We start from the raw sequence: 19,503 nt of genomic DNA on the forward strand, positions 1-19,503 counted from the left end.
GTAATGCAAACTCAAAGGAATACAAAAACTAATATTTAATATGTACTGTATTTTATTATGCAAAGAGAGTATTATTCATTAGCTCAGCATTAGCAAACTGTACATACATAAATAACCATTTCATTTTTCATTGTTTTTACAGTTTCATTTTTGAACAGCCTAGTGATTTAGATGTCTCCATCCAGTTCGGATCATCATCATCATCATCATCATCATCATCATCGTTATTATTACAAAGCACACTATATAACATCCATCTACTTAACACTACCAGTGATTGTTTGGCTTTTTTTTAAAGCAAGGGATTTCAAGTGCATGCTAATAAAACAAAAATAACTGCCATATTCAAAGGCATTTCAAACATCACTATACAAATCACCTGAATCTTACAAGTGAGTTTACTGGTTTCTTCTTGTTGCATCGATTGTTTTGCCTTAAAACACTGAAATAATATCGACGTTAAATACTTGTCTTGGCCCGAGGAGGAAGACGTCGGCCATCTTGTGGACGGCTTCAGTGCAGTACCTTCATTCAATAGTGCTCATGTCAGTGGGGTTCCACTAAACGGACGTGACTGGCATAACCAACCCATAACTCTAATCTTAAAGTTAACCCTAATCTTAACCAAACTTCTAACCTTAACCCTAAACTAACTATAACTATAACCAATTAGGTATTTCAACATGTGTTTGCAGGTCAGTCATGTCCCTGTAGTTTTCTCCCATGTCAGTGCTCCAGGTCCAGCTTTTAGCTCTATAGGATCTCTAGGACTAATGGGAATGTTCGCTATTCAAACTTCACCGGAAGCCCCCTAACCTAATTGATTCTAACATCTACCGAATGCTGATTGAGTTAACAAATAAATAGCAGCAGCACTGACACACAGCACAGCCCACTTTGGCTCCCAACATATAAGTAGTGCTGTGTTTTTTTCATCTTCAGACTCAAGACGTTTCCTCTGAAACTGTAAAAAATAAAATACAGATTACTATAAAGAATACAAAACTAATAGTAGAGATTTGTTTAGGATATAAAGGGACCCACAAGGTATAGGTCCATTCATCTTGTAGATGGGCGTTGAACAACATGTTTCATATAGAGGCTGTTAAGGCCATGTAGCCTTGGGATGCTTTTGTTAGTCGGTTGGTTTGTTAGGCGTTAGAGTCTAAAATGAGTGAATGTCATCTCTGTGTAGCAGAGGAGAGTCCTGCAGGGAGGGGGAGGGTTAATATAATCCAGGAGGTCCTCTTCTATGGGCATGAGTCCACCGGTGTACAGCAGTAGGGGACATTCATTCAGATGACAAAGTATTTCTGGAACCAGGAAGTGATGACCCTCATATGGGTGGGGGTCCGTTGGTGTAGCGCAGCATTGGGTGGAAGGAGCGGGCAAAGTTGTTGGCATGGTGACAGCTGTAGTCCTCCTCTGTCATGGGCACCAGGCAGGCTAAGCCAATCAGGAGCAGGAGGAGGAGCTGGAGGGGCAGAGCTGCCCTCAGGACCCTCAGGATAAAGGACTGGCCCCTTGGGGGGCACGAGGAGGAGGACGAGGAAGAGGGGACCATGGGGAAGTCAGAACGGGAGGAAGCGCAGCCAGCGCCGCTCTGAGAGCTGGTCAGGGAGAGAGAGAATGGCATTAGACACACCAGAAATAGCAGAGTAGGGTTTTAGACACAGGAACACACATAAACACACATACATTAGTAAAAACTGTATAGACGTAAGATACCGTGAAAAGGGTTAATATCGTAACAAACAACACACCAGAGTAAGCATACCAATCACACACACACACAAGGTTACTCAAACACTACAGAGAAAAGGTTACACACTCTCACGCACAAACCAAAGCAGCAATTTCTACACACATAATATCTCCTATGCACAGGGAACATGAAGTAAAATCCCTCCTAGCTGTCTCAGTCTTGTTTTTCTCACAGAGTGAGAAACCCTGGCCGTACAGCCGACTGTGTGAGAGTTCAATGCCACGTCTCATTCCGAGCAGAGACCGCTGTACCAGAGACCCCTCCAGAGACTCCCAGAGAGGGAGCCAAGAGGAGAGAGGAACGCTGCGTTCCTCCACCTGGCCTCATCCTCACAGGGCTGCCTGGTGGCCTGGGGGAGGAAGCTGTTAGCAGTCTGTCTGTCTGAAGGCCCTCCACACCCTAGCCTTCCACACATGTCTCTATCTCTCATTAATGGTTGAAATTAATGGTGAGAGCATTGTGATGTGTGTGTTTTACCTCAGCAGCCCTACCTCAGGAGATCCACAGTTTGGGGCCGCAAAGAACCCCCTGATCTCCATGGCAACCTCGTCTACTAGATTTCAATTTCCGAAGTCAATTAGTGAATAAGAGGCCTGGGCCTGTTCATACAATGGAGCCCATTAGGCCCAACAGAGCCTCATTACCTTTTCCCGACCACTCATCCCTGAGCTAATTTAGGGCCAGGCTTCTACCCGGCCTACATGTCATTATTAGGATCCATTTAATAGAAAGCACGGAGTGAAGACTCAAAAGAACAAAGAGAGCAGGACAGAGGTGGGTGGGTTATTAGTACAGGGATGAAAGGGGGATGAAGGGAAAATAGAGATAGACAGAAAGAGAAAGGAAGTAGGAAGAGATTCAGACAGTTCATTACAGCAAATAGCTAGTTTTCTATTAAGAGAAAGAGGAATAGAGGGAGGGAAAGTGACTAATAAAAAATGAGAAGGCAAAGTGAGTCAGCAAAGAAGAGGGGGGGCGAAACAGATACTGTATATTCAGATAATGCCATCTAGTGGGTGAGAAATAACTACAGGGATTAGTGGTGCCAGATAGGTGAGCAGTAAAAAGATGACAGACAAGCGCTTGGCAGCATCGTTCAGACAGCAGAGCACAGCAGCAGAGAGCAATGAAAGAACAGAAAACGTTGCACTTTCATTCAATAAAGGAAGAAAGGAACCCCCTGAACTAGGTGATTCACGACTTTTAACAGGCTTGGTCGCTTCTAGAAGGAAGGAAGATCATGGAACTCATATGGGCCAACGTTGGGGAAGTTTGGAGGGGTAAAGAGGATGCATCATTTCTCAACAGATGAGAGAGGCAGAAGAGGACCAATCAGAGGACCTATCACAGCTTCTGCCCTAAGGAACTGGTTTATGTTCGGTTTTCTAACCATATAGACTATGCATCGAGTATAATTGATTTGATTGATTGACTGATTGGGTTAATCATTTGTACAGGTACAAAATATGCAGTCATGGTTCCATCATCCTCCCATGGTTCTAGAGTCCAGGAGAGAGGTACCTGTGATGTGGGCCGCTCTCGGGGGGTCCTGGGTGGGCATGACTACTTTTGCCCCGGGGCTGTACCACGCAATGAGCAGGACGGGGGTAAAAGAAAGAAAGAATGGTTCAGTCCGGAGCAAATAAACACCAAGCTTCAGATGAGAGGAAAAAAACGATCAACAAATAACAGAAAGAGCAGTAACATCAATAGAACACTAACAACTAAAGAGCAGCAACAACATCCATGATGGTGATTGGACTATCAACAAACCTGGCTTTTCACATTGGATTGTTTAACAATTACAATTACAAAAATTCAGTTACAGATATGTTCATCAAACATACTGTATATTAGCATCTATAGGTGGCTAGAAAATACATGAAATGTTGTTATCCTGTTCATTTTACATGTTTATTTGTTGCCAATGATTCGTAATGCTTCAGGATTGTATTAATAAATGATGATGACGGTATAGTGGTGTTACAGTGGCCTGTAATGACTAGAAGCATTGACGTTTATAATTAGTTGCAATTACGCTACTTAGTTGCAATTACGCTACTTGCGAACACAACAATTCTCCTGTAAAAAGCATCAGCTAGTGAAAAGCCAGTGTTTCTTGTGCATTTTTGGCTACGCAGATCTACATGGTGAAGGTAGCAAAACCCATCTCAAAGAACACCAGCTTGTGGGGCAACATATTCCTTAGTGGTGCAGCGTCATTTTAGCAGGGCAGCAATAAAGCAATCTACAAACAAAGGGTAAAACGCAACGTCAATGAATTGCCTTAATTAACTGAATGAAAACAGAAAGGGCTGGTGGGTGGCTGCGGGGTAAAAGCTGGGATAGAGAGTTGTCCTGTGGGGTCAGCATGCATTGGGAGAGGGAAAGGGGGTGACATTTTGGGTTAAGAATAACATTTGGGAGATCACTCTATAAATCGGTCAGGGTGAGTCGCTATTCCTCTAACCAGTATACCCCACACTAATGACTTTCTATACACATAACAGCCTCCGGTAAAGGACTCTGAAGTGATACATCCTAGATAGGTACAAAGGGAGACATTACCGATCGCCGGCGACTCGTCGAGGTCCCGTCTGAGACGGGGCTGGTGGATCCAGAGATGTCAGATTTGTCCACAGGAGACAAAGGTAGCGAGTCCTACAAAGGGTCAATAATGTGGACAAGGACAGACAGTCAGTCTGAAGAATAGTCTTTATTTTTCTCTTGATGCTCATCCGGACACACAGGGTGCATTTCACTATTTCATTCACTGCTACAAACTAGTTACCTGGAGAGTGATTGTCATAATCGTTGCACTAAAAATGTATGTGATACGGCTGTAGGTCTTATGTGTATTTTCCTCTGACCTGTTGTGTGTCCATGGTTTCCAGTCTCCTCTCCAGGCCCTCCAGGTCAGTGCTGACCTCCCGGAGGAGCAGCCGCAGCCTGTTCCCGATCACATGCACCTTCTCCTGGGCCTCCAGATGCTCACTACCCTGGGCCTGGTTCTGGGCCTGCTCTGAAGCCTGCGGTTGGATTTGGGACGTGGCCTGGGTGTGGACAAGCAGCTGGGCTGAGAGCTCTTGGAGGGAGGAAGCCTTCTGCTGGGAGTCCAGCAGCTCACGCTTGATTTGCTGGTGAATGGGGGAGGAGGTGAGAGGGGTAGTGGTTAATATCATTGATTTGGGCTAGGCTACAACCCTTTAGGATATTGGTCTTTTGAGAGGATAAACAGATTTGGAGTGCTGCCCACAGTTTGTGTGTATTGGAGTGGGAAGTACCGTGAGTGTTCTGTGGTGAGCCCGTAGTGTTTCACGGTCGAGCCTGGGGGGGATGGGGACAACCTCGTTCCTCCTACGGTCAATGTTCTCCAACCACAACAGCAGACCGTGGCTCAGCTCATGGAACTCCTAGAGAGAGAGAGAGAGAGAGAGAGAGAGAGAGAGAGAGAAAGAGAGAAAGAGAGAAAGAGAGAGAGAGAGAGAGGAGAGAGAGAGAGATGGGGGGTGAAATGACAGATGATTAACAGACAGAATAACACAGGTTCCTTTTATGTGTGTGACTGTGTACGTTTACATGTAAGTGTTTGTTGTACCTGACACTGCATCAGGGCCCTTTGTAGCTCCGCCCTCCAGTCCTCCAGCGATGAGCCCAGCCAATCCCAGCGTGAGTTCATCTCCTTCAGCCCGTCCCTCAGCTCCCACGCCTCCTCCGAGTCAGGCTCTGATTGGAGGAAGTCAGCGCTGCTCAGGTTGATTGACAGGACCTGGGACTTGTGGCCGTCCATGGCCTTCTGCAGCTCCTGGAAGAGCGGAGAGGATAAATGAGTGACTGTGTGTATGTTTGTTTGGCTGTTTGTTTGTAAGCATTTGTGTTATTGTTATGTTACGTGTTGGACCGTATGGGAATGTATGCCACGTGCATATACACTATGTGTAACACTATCAGTATAATGTATAATAAAGGGGGAAGTACTGTAGGTAGACTGACCCATACTGCTCAGTACTGGTTTACAGTAGTTATGAATAGGCTTGGTGATGACAGAGCAGAGCTAGTACAGGAGCAGTAACAGTATGTGTCAGTAAACTAGGTGTAGGTTAGCGAACCCCACCAGGGTTCAGATCGGCCTGGGTATTTATAGTCTGTTGACATCCCTGTCTGACGTGCTGCAGATTACAGCAGCTGGCCTGTGGGATGTGTTACAGACTACAGCAGCTGGGCTGTGGGATGTGTTACAGACTACAGCAGCTGGCCTGTGGGATGTGTTACAGACTACAGCAGCTGGGCTGTCTGATGTGTTACAGACTACAGCAGCTGGCCTGTGGGATGTGTTACAGACTACAGCAGCTGGCCTGTGGGATGTGTTACAGACTACAGCAGCTGGCCTGTGGGATGTGTTACAGACTACAGCAGCTGGGCTGTCTGATGTGTTACAGACTACAGCAGCTGGCCTGTGTGATGTGTTACAGACTACAGCAGCTGGGCTGTGGGATGTGTTACAGACTACAGCAGCTGGGCTGTCTGATGTGTTACAGACTACAGCAGCGGGCCTGTGGGATGTGTTACAGACTACAGCAGCTGGGCTGTCTGATGTGTTACAGACTACAGCAGCTGGTCTGTCGGATGTGTTACAGACTACAGCAGCTGGCCTGTGGGATGTGTTACAGACTACAGCAGCTGGGCTGTCTGATGTGTTACAGACTACAGCAGCTGGTCTGTCGGATGTGTTACAGACTACAGCAGCTGGGCTGTGTGATGTGTTACAGACTACAGCAGCTGGCCTGTGTGATGTGTTACAGACTACAGCAGCTGGTCTGATATGTTACAGACTACAGCAGCCGGTCTGATATGTTACAGACTACAGCAGCTGGGCTGTCTGATGTGTAACAGACTACAGCAGCTGGCCTGTGGGATGTGCTGCAGATTACAGCAGCTGGCCTGTGGGATGTGTTACAGACTGCAGCAGCTGGTCTGATGTGTTACAGACTACAGCAGCTGGGCTGTCTGATGTGTTACAGACTACAGCAGCTGGCCTGTGGGATGTGTTACAGACTACAGCAGCTGGCCTGTGGGATGTGTTACAGACTACAGCAGCTGGTCTGATGTGTTACAGACTACAGCAGCTGGGCTGTGTGATGTGTTACAGACTACAGCAGCTGGCCTGTGGGATGTGTTACAGACTACAGCAGCTGGCCTGTGGGATGTGTTACAGACTGCAGCAGCTGGTCTGATGTGTTACAGACTACAGCAGCTGGGCTGTGTGATGTGTTACAGACTACAGCAGCTGGCCTGTGTGATGTGTTACAGACTACAGCAGCTGGCCTGTGGGATGTGTTACAGACTACAGCAGCTGGGCTGTGTGATGTGTTACAGACTACAGCAACTGGCCTGTGGGATGTGTTACAGACTACAGCAGCTGGCCTGTGGGATGTGTTACAGACTACAGCAGCTGGCCTGTGGGATGTGTTATAGACTACAGCAGCTGGGCTGTGTGATGTGTTACAGACTACAGCAGCTGGCCTGTGGGATGTGTTACAGACTACAGCAGCTGGCCTGTGGGATGTGTTACAGACTGCAGCAGCTGGTCTGATGTGTTACAGACTACAGCAGCTGGTCTGATGTGTTACAGACTACAGCAGCTGGGCTGTGGGATGTGTTACAGACTACAGCAGCTGGCCTGTGGGATGTGTCACAGACTACAGCAGCTGGTCTGTGGGATGTGCTACAGACTACAGCAGCTGGCCTGTGGGATGTGTTACAGACTACAGCAGCTGGTCTGATGTGTTACAGACTACAGCAGCTGGCCTGTGTGATGTGTAACAGACTACAGCAGCTGGGCTGTCTGATGTGTTACAGACTACAGCAGCTGGGCTGTGTGATCTGTTACAGATTACAGCAGCTGGTCTGTTTGATGTGTTACAGACTACAGCAGCTGGCCTGTGGGATGTGTTACAGACTGCAGCAGCTGGTCTGATGTGATGTGTTACAGACTACAGCAGCTGGGCTGTGTGATGTGTTACAGACTACAGCAGCTGGTCTGATGTGATGTGTTACAGACTACAGCAGCTGGTCTGATGTGATGTGTTACAGACCACAGCAGCTGGTCTGATGTGTTACAGACTACAGCAGCTGGTCTGATGTGTAACAGACTACAGCAGCTGGGCTGTGTGATGTGTTACAGACTACAGCAGCTGGGCTGTCTGATGTGTTACAGACTACAGCAGCTGGGCTGTGGGATGTGTTACAGATTACAGCAGCTGGTCTGTGGGATGTGTTACAGACTGCAGCAGCTGGTCTGATGTGTTACAAACTGCAGCAGCTGTTCTGATGTGTAACAGACTACAGTAGCTGGTCTGTGTAACAGACTACAGCAGCTGGTCTGATGTGTAACAGACTACAGCAGCTGGTCTGATGTGTAACAAACTACAGCAGCTGGTCTGATGTGTAACAGACTGCAGCAGCTGTTCTGATGTGTAACAGACTGCAGCAGCTGGTCTGATGTGTTACAGACTACAGCAACTGGTCTGATGTGTAACAGACTACAGCAGCTGGGCTGTCTGATGTGTAACAGACTGCAGCAGCTGTTCTGATGTGTAACCGACTACAGCAGCTGGTCTGATGTGTTACAGACTACAGCAGCTGGTCTGATGTGTAACAGACTACAGCAGCTGGGCTGTCTGATGTGTAACAGACTGCAGCAGCTGTTCTGATGTGTAACCGACTACAGCAGCTGGTCTGATGTGTTACAGACTACAGCAACTGTTCTGATGTGTTACAGACTACAGCAGCTGGTCTGATGTGTAACAGACTACAGCAGCTGGGCTGTCTGATGTGTAACAGACTGCAGCAGCTGTTCTGATGTGTAACCGACTACAGCAGCTGGTCTGATGTGTTACAGACTACAGCAACTGGTCTGATGTGTTACAGACTGCAGCAGCTGGTCTTATGTGTAACAGACTGCAGCAGCTGGTCTGATGTGTAACAGACTGCAGCAGCTGGGCTGTGTGATGTGTTATAGACTACAGCAGCTGGTGATGTGTTTGTACTATATAGGTCTCTGCCTGGGCACTAGACCAGCAGGCTCGTGATTACACTGCACATGGGCATGGGAAATCATAGAGACCATGGGTATCATGTGGCACATAGATGCAAATGGTATACATAAGATGCACACACACATGCACACGCACACACACCTTGAGCTTCCTGATCCTCTGTTGGATGGTGTGTATGTCTGTGCTGAGGTCTAGCACCCGTAGCTGTCCCAGCTCTGCCTCTGCCTCGCACAGCCATGCCCTCATGGTCTGCAGCTCTGAGATCAGCTGGTGACACTGCTGCAGGTTCTGCTTCTGTCTGTGTTTGTCCCTCAGAGACTGAGCCTGGATCAGCTCCCAACGCTCAATCACACCTTGGGGAGAGAAGTAACACAGTTTCAGTTGACTCATCCCTCATTATTGGTTATAATAAGCGAGAGAGAGTGTGTGTGTGTGTGTGTGTGTGTGTGTGTGTGTGTGTGTGTGTGTGTGTGTGTGTGTGTGTGTGTCACCAACCTGCACTCTGGCTGTCTGTGCTGGTGGGGTTGGTGAGTCCTGGCATGTCATCATCCTCCTCAGTCAGCTGTCCTCCAGCCCTCTTCACTGCATCTATACTGCCCCGACACTCTCCCATCAGACGCATCTACAACAGACAGGGACCATAATCTTATCATGCTACAACATGACATTTGGGTTTTTCGGTATATTTCTGACAGTTTTAGCCATACTATTACTAGGAGATTTTCTAGGAGAGAAAGCCCTCACATAGCCCATGTAAGTTGAGTCCAGCTCAGGGCTGGTGCTGGCCTGACCACTGCAGGCAGCCGCCTCTCCCTGCTGGACAGAGTAGCGGCCAGAGTCCACAGCCTGGTCCAACTGTCTCAGGTGGGCCTCCAGCTGACCTGGCTCACCTGTGGGGTCAAGAGGGGGTCAGCCAATGAGGAGAGAGAATTCTCTGTGGGTTTGTTTTTGGCCAGTCTACAATTTCATTTTGACAAACAGTAGTGGTGGATACTGGCAGACTGGTCCACCTGGACAACATGCTCATAAGGGAAAAAACAAGCAATGTTAAATGTTAGTCAGTGCAATTCCTTTGTTTAAAAACTGCAAACAAAGAAGGAAAAGTAGGTGGCTTATATGATCAGTTGCGTGATGTGATTCCAACAAAGGTGAATGGAAAAGTGTTTAGCATGCTATTGTGTATATGTTCTTATATGGTGTATACATTCTTATATGATGTATACATTCTTGAATGATGATGGTGCATGCAACAATGGTGAATGACGCATGCAATGTTAATTTACCGCAGTTGAACAGGCATGTTAGTATATTTAGTTTTGTGACTGTTATTGACATGCGATGATAAATTACACATATACCTTGTTTGCTCATCATACTTTATTAGCATGCTATGGTAAATGATATGGTATTTGTGCTTAAGCACGTTAGCATGCTATGGTAAATTATATGGTATTTGTGCTTAAGCACGTTAGCATGCTAGTGTGGCTAGTTGCCTACCAGAGGAGGATCTCAGTGTGCTCTCTGTCAGTTTTATATAGGCCTCTGGGCTTTCTGGTATAACTACATCTGCAAAGAGAGATATGCACAGTCCTCACAATTAGAACAAGGGACATTGGACAAGTATGTAGTGTGTATAGGTTTAATTGTATGCTTTTTTTTCATCCTATTACTCTTAATTTTCACGTTTGAGTACTGGTAATCTATTTAATGTTGGAATAGATACATGGGCTTTTTAAATGCTACAAATATCCTAAGTAAATGATCACTTTGATGGGAGAACTTCTTGCAGTATATCCTTGTTATTATTTTTGTTGTTTGTATAACAGTGAATTCCCCTTGGACATCAATTAAACACTTATCAATAAAGTATTGCTCTGTCCATCTCCAGCAGCAGTCTGTAGTAGTATTATACTAACCTGACAACACAGTGGCAGTCTGTAGTAGTATTATACTAACCTGACAACACAGCGGCAGTCTGTAGTAGTATTATACTAACCTGACAACACAGCGGCAGTCTGTAGTAGTATTATATTAACCTGACAACACAGCGGCCGTCTGTAGTAGTATTATACTAACCTGACAACACAGCGGCCGTCTGTAGTAGTATTATACTAACCTGACAACACAGCGGCCGTCTGTAGTAGTATTATACTAACCTGACAACACAGCGGCAGTCTGTAGTAGTATTATACTAACCTGACAACACAGCGGCAGTCTGTAGTAGTATTATACTAACCTGACAACACAGCGGCAGCCTGTAGTAGTATTATACTAACCTGACAACACAGCGGCAGCCTGTAGTAGTATTATACTAACCTGACAACACAGCGGCAGCCTGTAGTAGTATTATACTAACCTGACAACACAGCGGCAGTCTGTAGTAGTATTATACTGACCTGACAACACAGCGGCAGCCTGTAGTAGTATTATACTAACCTGACAACACAGCGGCAGCCTGTAGTAGTATTATACTAACCTGACAACACAGCGGCAGTCTGTAGTAATATTATACTAACCTGACAACACAGCGGCAGTCTGTAGTAATATTATACTAACCTGACAACACAGCGGCAGTCTGTAGTAGTATTATACTAACCTGACAACACAGCGGCAGTCTGTAGTAGTATTATACTAACCTGACAACACAGCGGCAGTCTGTAGTAGTATTATACTAACCTGACAACACAGTGGCAGTCTGTAGTAGTATTATACTAACCTGACAACACAGCGGCAGCCTGTAGTAGTATTATACTAACCTGACAACACAGCGGCAGCCGACCTGAGGTACTCCTCCTCCTGCTCCTGTCCTCTGCCCCTGTCTGACCCCAGACCCCGCCCTCCAGCACTCTCCAGCCCCCGGCTCAGGTCGTAGTCGTGGTCCCACTCCAGTGGGATAGAGTCCATGCTGGCTGGGGTGTCCCGGCCCGAGCGGTCCGCCTGTGGGGGGAGGACAGAGCCCGAGGTGGGGCGACTGGAGGGGCAGGGGAGGGAGGAGTCACCCCACTGCAGGTCAGAGAGATCAGCTGACTCGTCCATGTCCAGATCTCGGTCAGAGCAGTCTAGTTCATCATCGGCAAGCTGAAGGGAAGGAGAGGGGGGGTGTGTGTGTTTGTATGGCATGTGCTAGGGGTGTGTACGAGGTTATGACAGTTATATCATATTGGCAAATGGCCCATATCTTCTTGTAGTGTGTGTGTGTTCTGTAAGCAGAAGACATTACTCACAGGCAGGCGGGTCAACTTCTTGTAGTATCTGTCGACACGTCCAAACACCTCCTGCCAGTACCTCTGTAGCTCCTCCAGTTCCTCCTCTAGAACAGCACCATCCAGAGGCTCACTCTTCTCTATCAGGGCCTCCCCCTGCCTGAACACCAGCTCAATCTGCCCTGTGTTCAGAGAGATCTCCTGCTGGAACGCCTGCACACACACACATACACACACACACAGAGAGGGCAAAGGTCAGGGGTTAGACGTTTCAGTATGAGTTTCCAAGGTGGGGCACTGTGATCAAGTAATGTTAGGGGAAATGCTTTTATCTCTATTTGTGATGCCAGTTAAATTTGCCATGGGAAGATACTAGTTACATACAGCACAGGATGATACCAAGTCAGAGAGTTAAATTGCCAAGCCGTCATAGAGAGTTCATTCAAACTCAAAAAACATTGAAAATATAGCATTCAAATTCACACACACGTACTCGAATGCACGCACGTATGCATGCACGCACACTCCTGACACACTGTTCTTACCACAGGAGGTTGGTGGCACCTTAATTGGGAAGGACGGGCTCGTCGTAATGACTGGAGCAGAATTAGTGGAATGGTATCAAATACATCAAACACATGGTTTCCAGGTGTTTTGATGCCATTCCATTTGCTCCGTTCCTACCATTATTATGAGCCGTCCTCCCCTCAGCAGCCTCCACTGGTTCTTACCCTTAGCTGTTTGATCTTGGCCTGGACATCACACTCTGAGAAGTGTTCTATGTTGGTGAGCTGCAGGTCCATCTCAGTAAGCCACACCAGGATGCTGTCTCTAGCTGTCTCAAACTCCTCCCTCTGACCAATAAAGTGCTGAGAGAACACACAGAGAGGGAAACAGTGTTATAAGGCTGTTTAATAACTAGATTATAACAGTGTTATAGGGCTGTTTAATAACTAGATTATAACAGTGTTATAGGGCTGTTTAATAACTAGATTATAACAGTGTTAGAGTGCTGTTTAATAACTAGATTAAAACAGTGTTATAGGACTGTTTAATAACTAGATTAAAACAGTGTTATAAGGCTGTTTAATAACTAGATTATAACAGTGTTATAGGGCTGTTTAATAACTAGATTATAACAGTGTTATAGGGCTGTTTAATAACTAGATTATAACAGTGTTAGAGTGCCGTTTAATAACTAGATTAAAACAGTGTTATAGGACTGTTTAATAACTAGATTAAAACAGTGTTATAGGGCTGTTTAATAACTAGATTATAACAGTGTTATAGGGCTGTTTAATAACTAGATTATAACAGTGTTATAGGGCTGTTTAATAACTAGATTATAACAGTGTTATAGGGCTATTTAATAACTAGATTAAAACAGTGTTATAGGACTGTTTAATAACTAGATTATAACAGTGTTATAGGGCTGTTTAATAACTAGATTATAACAGTGTTAGAGTGCTGTTTAATAACTAGATTATAACAGTGTTAGAGTGCTGTTTAATAACTAGATTATAACAGTGTTATAGGGCTGTTTAATAACTAGATTAAAACAGTGTTATAGGTCTGTTTAATAACTAGATTATAACAGTGTTATAGGTCTGTTTAATAACTAGATTATAACAGTGTTATAGGGCTGTTTAATAACTAGATTATAACAGTGTTATAGGGCTGTTTAATAACTAGATTATAACAGTGTTAGAGTGCCGTTTAATAACTAGATTAAAACAGTGTTATAGGACTGTTTAATAACTAGATTATAACAGTGTTATAAGGCTGTTTAATAACTAGATTATAACAGTGTTATAGGGCTGTTTAATAACTAGATTATAACAGTGTTAGAGTGCTGTTTAATAACTAGATTAAAACAGTGTTAGAGTGCTGTTTAATAACTAGATTATAACAGTGTTAGAGTGCTGTTTAATAACTAGATTATAACAGTGTTATAGGACTGTTTAATAACTAGATTAAAACAGTGTTATAGGGCTGTTTAATAACTAGATTAAAACAGTGTTAGAGTGCTGTTTAATAACTAGATTATAACAGTGTTATAGGTCTGTTTAATAACTAGATTATAACAGTGTTATAGGTCTGTTTAATAACTAGATTAAAACAGTGTTATAGGGCTGTTTAATAACTAGATTAAAACAGTGTTATAGGGCTGTTTAATAACTAGATTAAAACAGTGTTATAGGTCTGTTTAATAACTAGATTATAACAGTGTTATAGGGCTGTTTAATAACTAGATTATAACAGTGTTATAGGTCTGTTTAATAACTAGATTAAAACAGTGTTATAGGGCTGTTTAATAACTAGATTAAAACAGTGATCAGAGTGAAACTAAGTATTTGTGAGTTTCTACTCTTTTATCTTCACAACAAAATGATGTGATAAATCTTGACCTGAGCATGCTCTGCTATATCATCACCATGTTTCATAACATATGTTATGACATCATGAGATTTCCCAGCATACCTTGAGCCTGCGCAGGATGGAGGCAACCCTCTTCTGCAGATTGTCCCAGCGCCGGTTCCCATCATGCACCATTTCTCGGAGGCGGCAGGAGGAGTCTGTGCGGTTCTCTCTGGCCAGTCGGCGGTACTGCTTATTGATCAGCTCCAGCTGGGTCAGAAACTCCTGGACCTGCCTCTGGAAGGCCTAGGACACACACAATATCAGAATGAAGATTTTATACAAATACTGTACACATACGAAATAAAATACAAAGTAAATGTAAGGTTGGTGGTCTCAGTATGTGTAATTGGTTGATAATTTTGACCCAACAACAGTTTGAAGAAAGCCTGTGGTATCCTGGGATGACCCTGACACATGACCCCATTGGCCCTGGTCAGCTACTGTAGGAAGAATGTGATGGCCAGCAAAAACAGATTCCAGTAATCTGATCTCCCCCTTCTCTTACTCTGCACTCTCTCACTTTACCCCATATGCCCCCCCTTCACTTTGCACTGTACACACACGCTCTCTCATTCTTACTTCATCTCTCGGTCGCTCTTCCTACCCTGTCTTTACAACTATATAAACTCTTCCCCTCCTTTCCTCCCCTTTTCTCTGCCCACAACCGCTCTCTAACCTGTACCTCAAACTTCAACCGCTCTCTAACCTGTACCTCAAACTTCAACCGCTCTCTAACCTGTACCTCAATCTTCAACCGCTCTCTAACCTGTACCTCAATCTTCAACCGCTCTCTAACCTGTACCTCAAACTTCAACCGCTCTCTAACCTGTACCTCAAACTTCAACCGCTCTCTAACCTGTACCTCAATCTTCAACCGCTCTCTAACCTGTACCTCAATCTTCAACCGCTCTCTAACCTGTACCTCAAACTTCAACCGCTCTCTAACCTGTACCTCAAACTTCAACCGCTCTCTAACCTGTACCTCAATCTTCAACCGCTCTCTAACCTGTACCTCAAACTTCAACCACTCTCTAACCTGTACCTCAAACTTCAACCGCTCTCTAACCTGTACCTCAATCTTCAACCGCTCTCTAACCTGTACCTCAAACTTCAACCACTCTCTAACCTGTACCTCAAACTTCAACCGCTCTCTAACCTGTACCTCAAACTTCAACCACTCTCTAACCTGTACCTCAAACTTCAACCGCTCTCTAACCTGTACCTCAAACTTCTTGAGCTCCTCCTTTGCGATGGTGTATAGAACTCCAGAGGAGTTGGGAAGAGCAGCCGTCCTCTCTGAGGTCTTCAGCCACTCCTCAAACCGAGAGAAGTCATCCAGAAACTTCTGCCACAGCCTCCATGTCTCCTCAATCCTACAAGAAGACGAGAGAGTGACGTATGATACACACTTAGGGTTGCAAGGGGAGGGTATACTACTGGAAACTTTTGAAGTTTACCAGTAAACTACCAGAATTTTGGTAACTTTCAAGGAATATATGGAATTTTATTAGATGACATCCAGTGGGCTTTTTGGGTACTTCAGATTATCACAAATCTAATAGAGATGATTTTAAAATAAAATATAGAATGACAAAGTTGTAAAACATTATCCTTAAAATAAACCATCAATTTAGTGAATACCATTGGTGTTTAATATGAGGGCTATATTTTTTACTCTTTTATTTATTTTACTATGTCAATGAAAAAAGACAATAGTTGAAAGAGTTGCAGAGTTAATTTAAAATAATGCCATTGATTATTAGATGTTTTTTTTCATTAATTAGGCAATTTTCTCTTTAACCATATGGTCTATTTCCTAGAAACTCATGGAAGATATGGACACATATATAAAAAATGACTACTATTTACGAAAGCATTTAAAAAAATGTATTCAAGTATAAACTACCAAAGTTACCATAGATTGCAATAGATAACCTGTTAATTACCAAAATTACAGAAGATTCCAATAACTTTGGTAAATTACCGGTAGCTTTGCATCCCTAGACACACTGAAGGTTTGCAAGAGGAGAAAATAGAGTTCCTACACATATGTACTGTGTGTGTGTGTGTGTGTGTGTGTGTGTGTGTGTGTGTGTGTGTGTGTGTGTGTGTGTGTGTGTGTGTGTGTGTGTGTGTGTGTGTGTGTGTGTGTGTGTGTACGTGTATAGGACCCACTTGAGCCTCCTTTCCATGGACATGGCACAGATGTTCCTCCAGCGTCGGTCCAGGCCCCTGGTGGCCTGCTGGATGGAGTCACACTCTGTCTCCGTAGAACAGGCGTCACAGTCATGTAGCAACACCTCACACAGGTTCAACACAGACGCCACGCCTGTACTGTGCTTCTCTATGTCCCGCTGAATGTCCTGGAGGTGGAGAAAGGGGAAGGAAGAGAGAGAAGAAAGATGAGGACGGGTGGAGACAGGTCAAGGGATGAAGAGTGGGTAGAATTGGAGGGGTGAGGACAGGAACAGTGGGTATAATTGGAGGGGTGAGGGCAGGAACAGGAACAGTGGGTAGAATTGGAGGGGTGAGGACAGGAACAGGAACAGTGGGTAGAATTGGAGGGGTGAGGACAGGAACAGGAACAGTGGGTAGAATCGGAGGGGTGAGGACAGGAACAGGAACAGTGGGTAGAATTGGAGGGGTGAGGACAGGAACAGGAACAGTGGGTAGAATTGGAGGGGTGAGGACAGGAACAGGAGAGTGGGTAGAATTGGAGGGGTGAGGACAGGAACAGAAACAGTGGGTAGAATTGGAGGGGTGAGGACAGGAACAGAAACAGTGGGTAGAATTGGAGGGGTGAGGACAGGAACAGAAACAGTGGGTAGAATTGGAGGGGTGAGGACAGGAACAGGAGAGTGGGTAGAATTGGAGGGGTGAGGACAGGAACAGGAACAGTGGGTAGAATTGGAGGGGTGAGGACAGGAACAGAAACAGTGGGTAGAATTGGAGGGGTGAGGACAGGAACAGGAACAGTGGGTAGAATTGGAGGGGTGAGGACAGGAACAGGAACAGTGGGTAGAATTGGAGGGGTGAGGACAGGAACAGGAACAGTGGGTAGAATTGGAGGGGTGAGGACAGGAACAGGAACAGTGGGTAGAATTGGAGGGGTGAGGACAGGAACAGGAACAGTGGGTAGAATTGGAGGGGTGAGGACAGGAACAGGAACAGTGGGTAGAATTGGAGGGGTGAGGACAGGAACAGGAACAGTGGGTAGAATTGGAGGGGTGAGGACAGGAACAGAAACAGTGGGTAGAATTGGAGGGGTGAGGACAGGAACAGGAACAGTGGGTAGAATTGGAGGGGTGAGGACAGGAACAGGAACAGTGGGTAGAATTGGAGGGGTGAGGACAGGAACAAGAACAGTGGGTAGAATTGGAGGGGTGAGGACAGGAACAAGAACAGTGGGTAGAATTGGAGGGGTGAGGACAGGAACAAGAACAGTGGGTAGAATTGGAGGGGTGAGGACAGGAACAGAAACAGTGGGTAGAATTGGAGGGGTGAGGACAGGAACAGGAACAGTGGGTAGAATTGGAGGGGTGAGGACAGGAACAGGAACAGTGGGTAGAATTGGAGGGGTGAGGACAGGAACAGGAACAGTGGGTAGAATTGGAGGGGTGAGGGCAGGAACAGGAACAGTGGGTAGAATTGGAGGGGTGAGGACAGGAACAAGAACAGTGGGTAGAATTGGAGGGGTGAGGACAGGAACAGGAACAGTGGGTAGAATTGGAGGGGTGAGGACAGGAACAGGAACAGTGGGTAGAATTGGAGGGGTGAGGACAGGAACAGGAACAGTGGGTAGAATTGGAGGGGTGAGGACAGGAACAGGAACAGTGGGTGAGAAAATACCATAAAGACATCACCTGGGCGATGACTTTCTACCCTGTTACATCATCACCAGTTGTTCAGATGTTTACCACGTACTTTAGGAAATAAATCAACCCACATGATCTGATCATGTAGCTAGCCTTGCCTACCTGTCTGTCTCTTTCCCAGACAAACAGAGTGAGTGTGTGTTCCTCCCACCTGCTGCTGGTTGAGTTTCCTCTGTATCTCCTGCGCGTCACAGGTGTCGTAGACGAGAGGTCTGGTCAGCTCTGTCTCGATGTGGGCGAGCCAGGAGCGCAGACTGCACATGTTCTTATCCAGCTGCTGCACCGCAACCAGCGTCTCCCTCAACTTCTTCACCCTGAGAGAGAGAGTCAGTCATGTTACACCCTCCATACAAACAAACTAAATACTACCACAACTTCATTCAACTACCTCATTCTTAGAGAGATTACAAACTTTACCTACTGTATGAAGTCATACAATCACTGAAGATATCAACCATAACCACTAATAAACCCCAACAACTCAACAACCAAGAAGCAACCGTAACAACACAATATAACTCAGCTCCCCCATTATCACTTGTCCTCCAGTAGGAATGAGAGGTAGAGAGGGGGGCCCCAGTACCACAACAAACCATAACCAACATGTCCGCAACTGAGATGGCTGCAGGAGGGGAAGATGATATCATGAGGTCAGAAGGGTTTAGGGATTTGTTTACAGGACAGATTTTTGTGAATATTAAACTCCTATTGTAACTGCACATAACATCTGTCTGGGATCCATTTTGGACGTATGATGCGTTACAATCTAAATATGTAAAACGTTTATGGAGGTTGTGAGAAATGGAAAGAATGTCCTCTGATTTTAAATACGCCCATTATAAACTACCAAAGAAGCAGACTCAAGTATTCACATTCACACTACACCCTTCAAAGTTATGCAGCTCTCTCACACTGTCCCTCCCTGTCACACCAGAAATACTAGTATTGAATGCAGGCAGGAGCCATTCTGAACTGGATCCACTAATTAAAGTAAATAAGTTGTTACCCTTTGGACGTTTTTAGCAGGCTTGTGCCACTTTAGACACCCTATACCACTGTAACTGTGACTGTACAGGAGGCGGTATCACAGACCGGTCTATAGGGGCAGACGATATGGCATTATTATTTCAGCTGTGTATAGCCCATGAGTACTCTGCTCTATAAATGGACTGCCTCATCAG

General features: G+C 45.4%; 1 protein-coding gene across 9 annotated transcripts in view; it reads right to left on the reverse strand.

The window, feature by feature from the left end:
- Positions 1–34: 34 nt before the first annotated feature.
- Positions 35–19,503, reverse strand: part of syne1a (spectrin repeat containing, nuclear envelope 1a) — a 174,254-nt gene continuing 154,785 nt past the window's right edge. For 5 of the 9 annotated variants that reach the window (XM_029743599.1, XM_029743560.1, XM_029743754.1 and 2 more), the window contains 18 exons: positions 18,474–18,636; positions 16,623–16,810; positions 15,670–15,820; positions 14,508–14,690; positions 12,758–12,895; positions 12,048–12,239; positions 11,599–11,901; positions 11,220–11,238; positions 10,321–10,389; positions 9,568–9,713; positions 9,319–9,445; positions 8,965–9,176; positions 5,364–5,570; positions 5,050–5,178; positions 4,636–4,902; positions 4,334–4,426; positions 3,287–3,345; positions 35–1,610 (listed from right to left, as the gene is read on the reverse strand). In XM_029743599.1, the coding sequence (XP_029599459.1) occupies positions 1,337–1,610; positions 3,287–3,345; positions 4,334–4,426; positions 4,636–4,902; positions 5,050–5,178; positions 5,364–5,570; positions 8,965–9,176; positions 9,319–9,445; positions 9,568–9,713; positions 10,321–10,389; positions 11,220–11,238; positions 11,599–11,901; positions 12,048–12,239; positions 12,758–12,895; positions 14,508–14,690; positions 15,670–15,820; positions 16,623–16,810; positions 18,474–18,636 (2,920 nt within the window). In that variant the 3' untranslated portion in view covers positions 35–1,336. Of the gene's footprint in view, positions 1,611–3,286; positions 3,346–4,333; positions 4,427–4,635; positions 4,903–5,049; positions 5,179–5,363; positions 5,571–8,964; positions 9,177–9,318; positions 9,446–9,567; positions 9,714–10,320; positions 10,390–11,219; positions 11,239–11,579; positions 11,902–12,047; positions 12,240–12,757; positions 12,896–14,507; positions 14,691–15,669; positions 15,821–16,622; positions 16,811–18,473; positions 18,637–19,503 lie in introns of all 9 variants that reach the window. The other 4 variants (XM_029743807.1, XM_029743522.1, XR_003873502.1 and 1 more) reach the window with 3 other exon arrangements.

This window comes from Salmo trutta, chromosome 1, assembly GCF_901001165.1.
Source record: "Salmo trutta chromosome 1, fSalTru1.1, whole genome shotgun sequence".
Lineage (NCBI taxonomy): Eukaryota > Metazoa > Chordata > Actinopteri > Salmoniformes > Salmonidae > Salmo > Salmo trutta.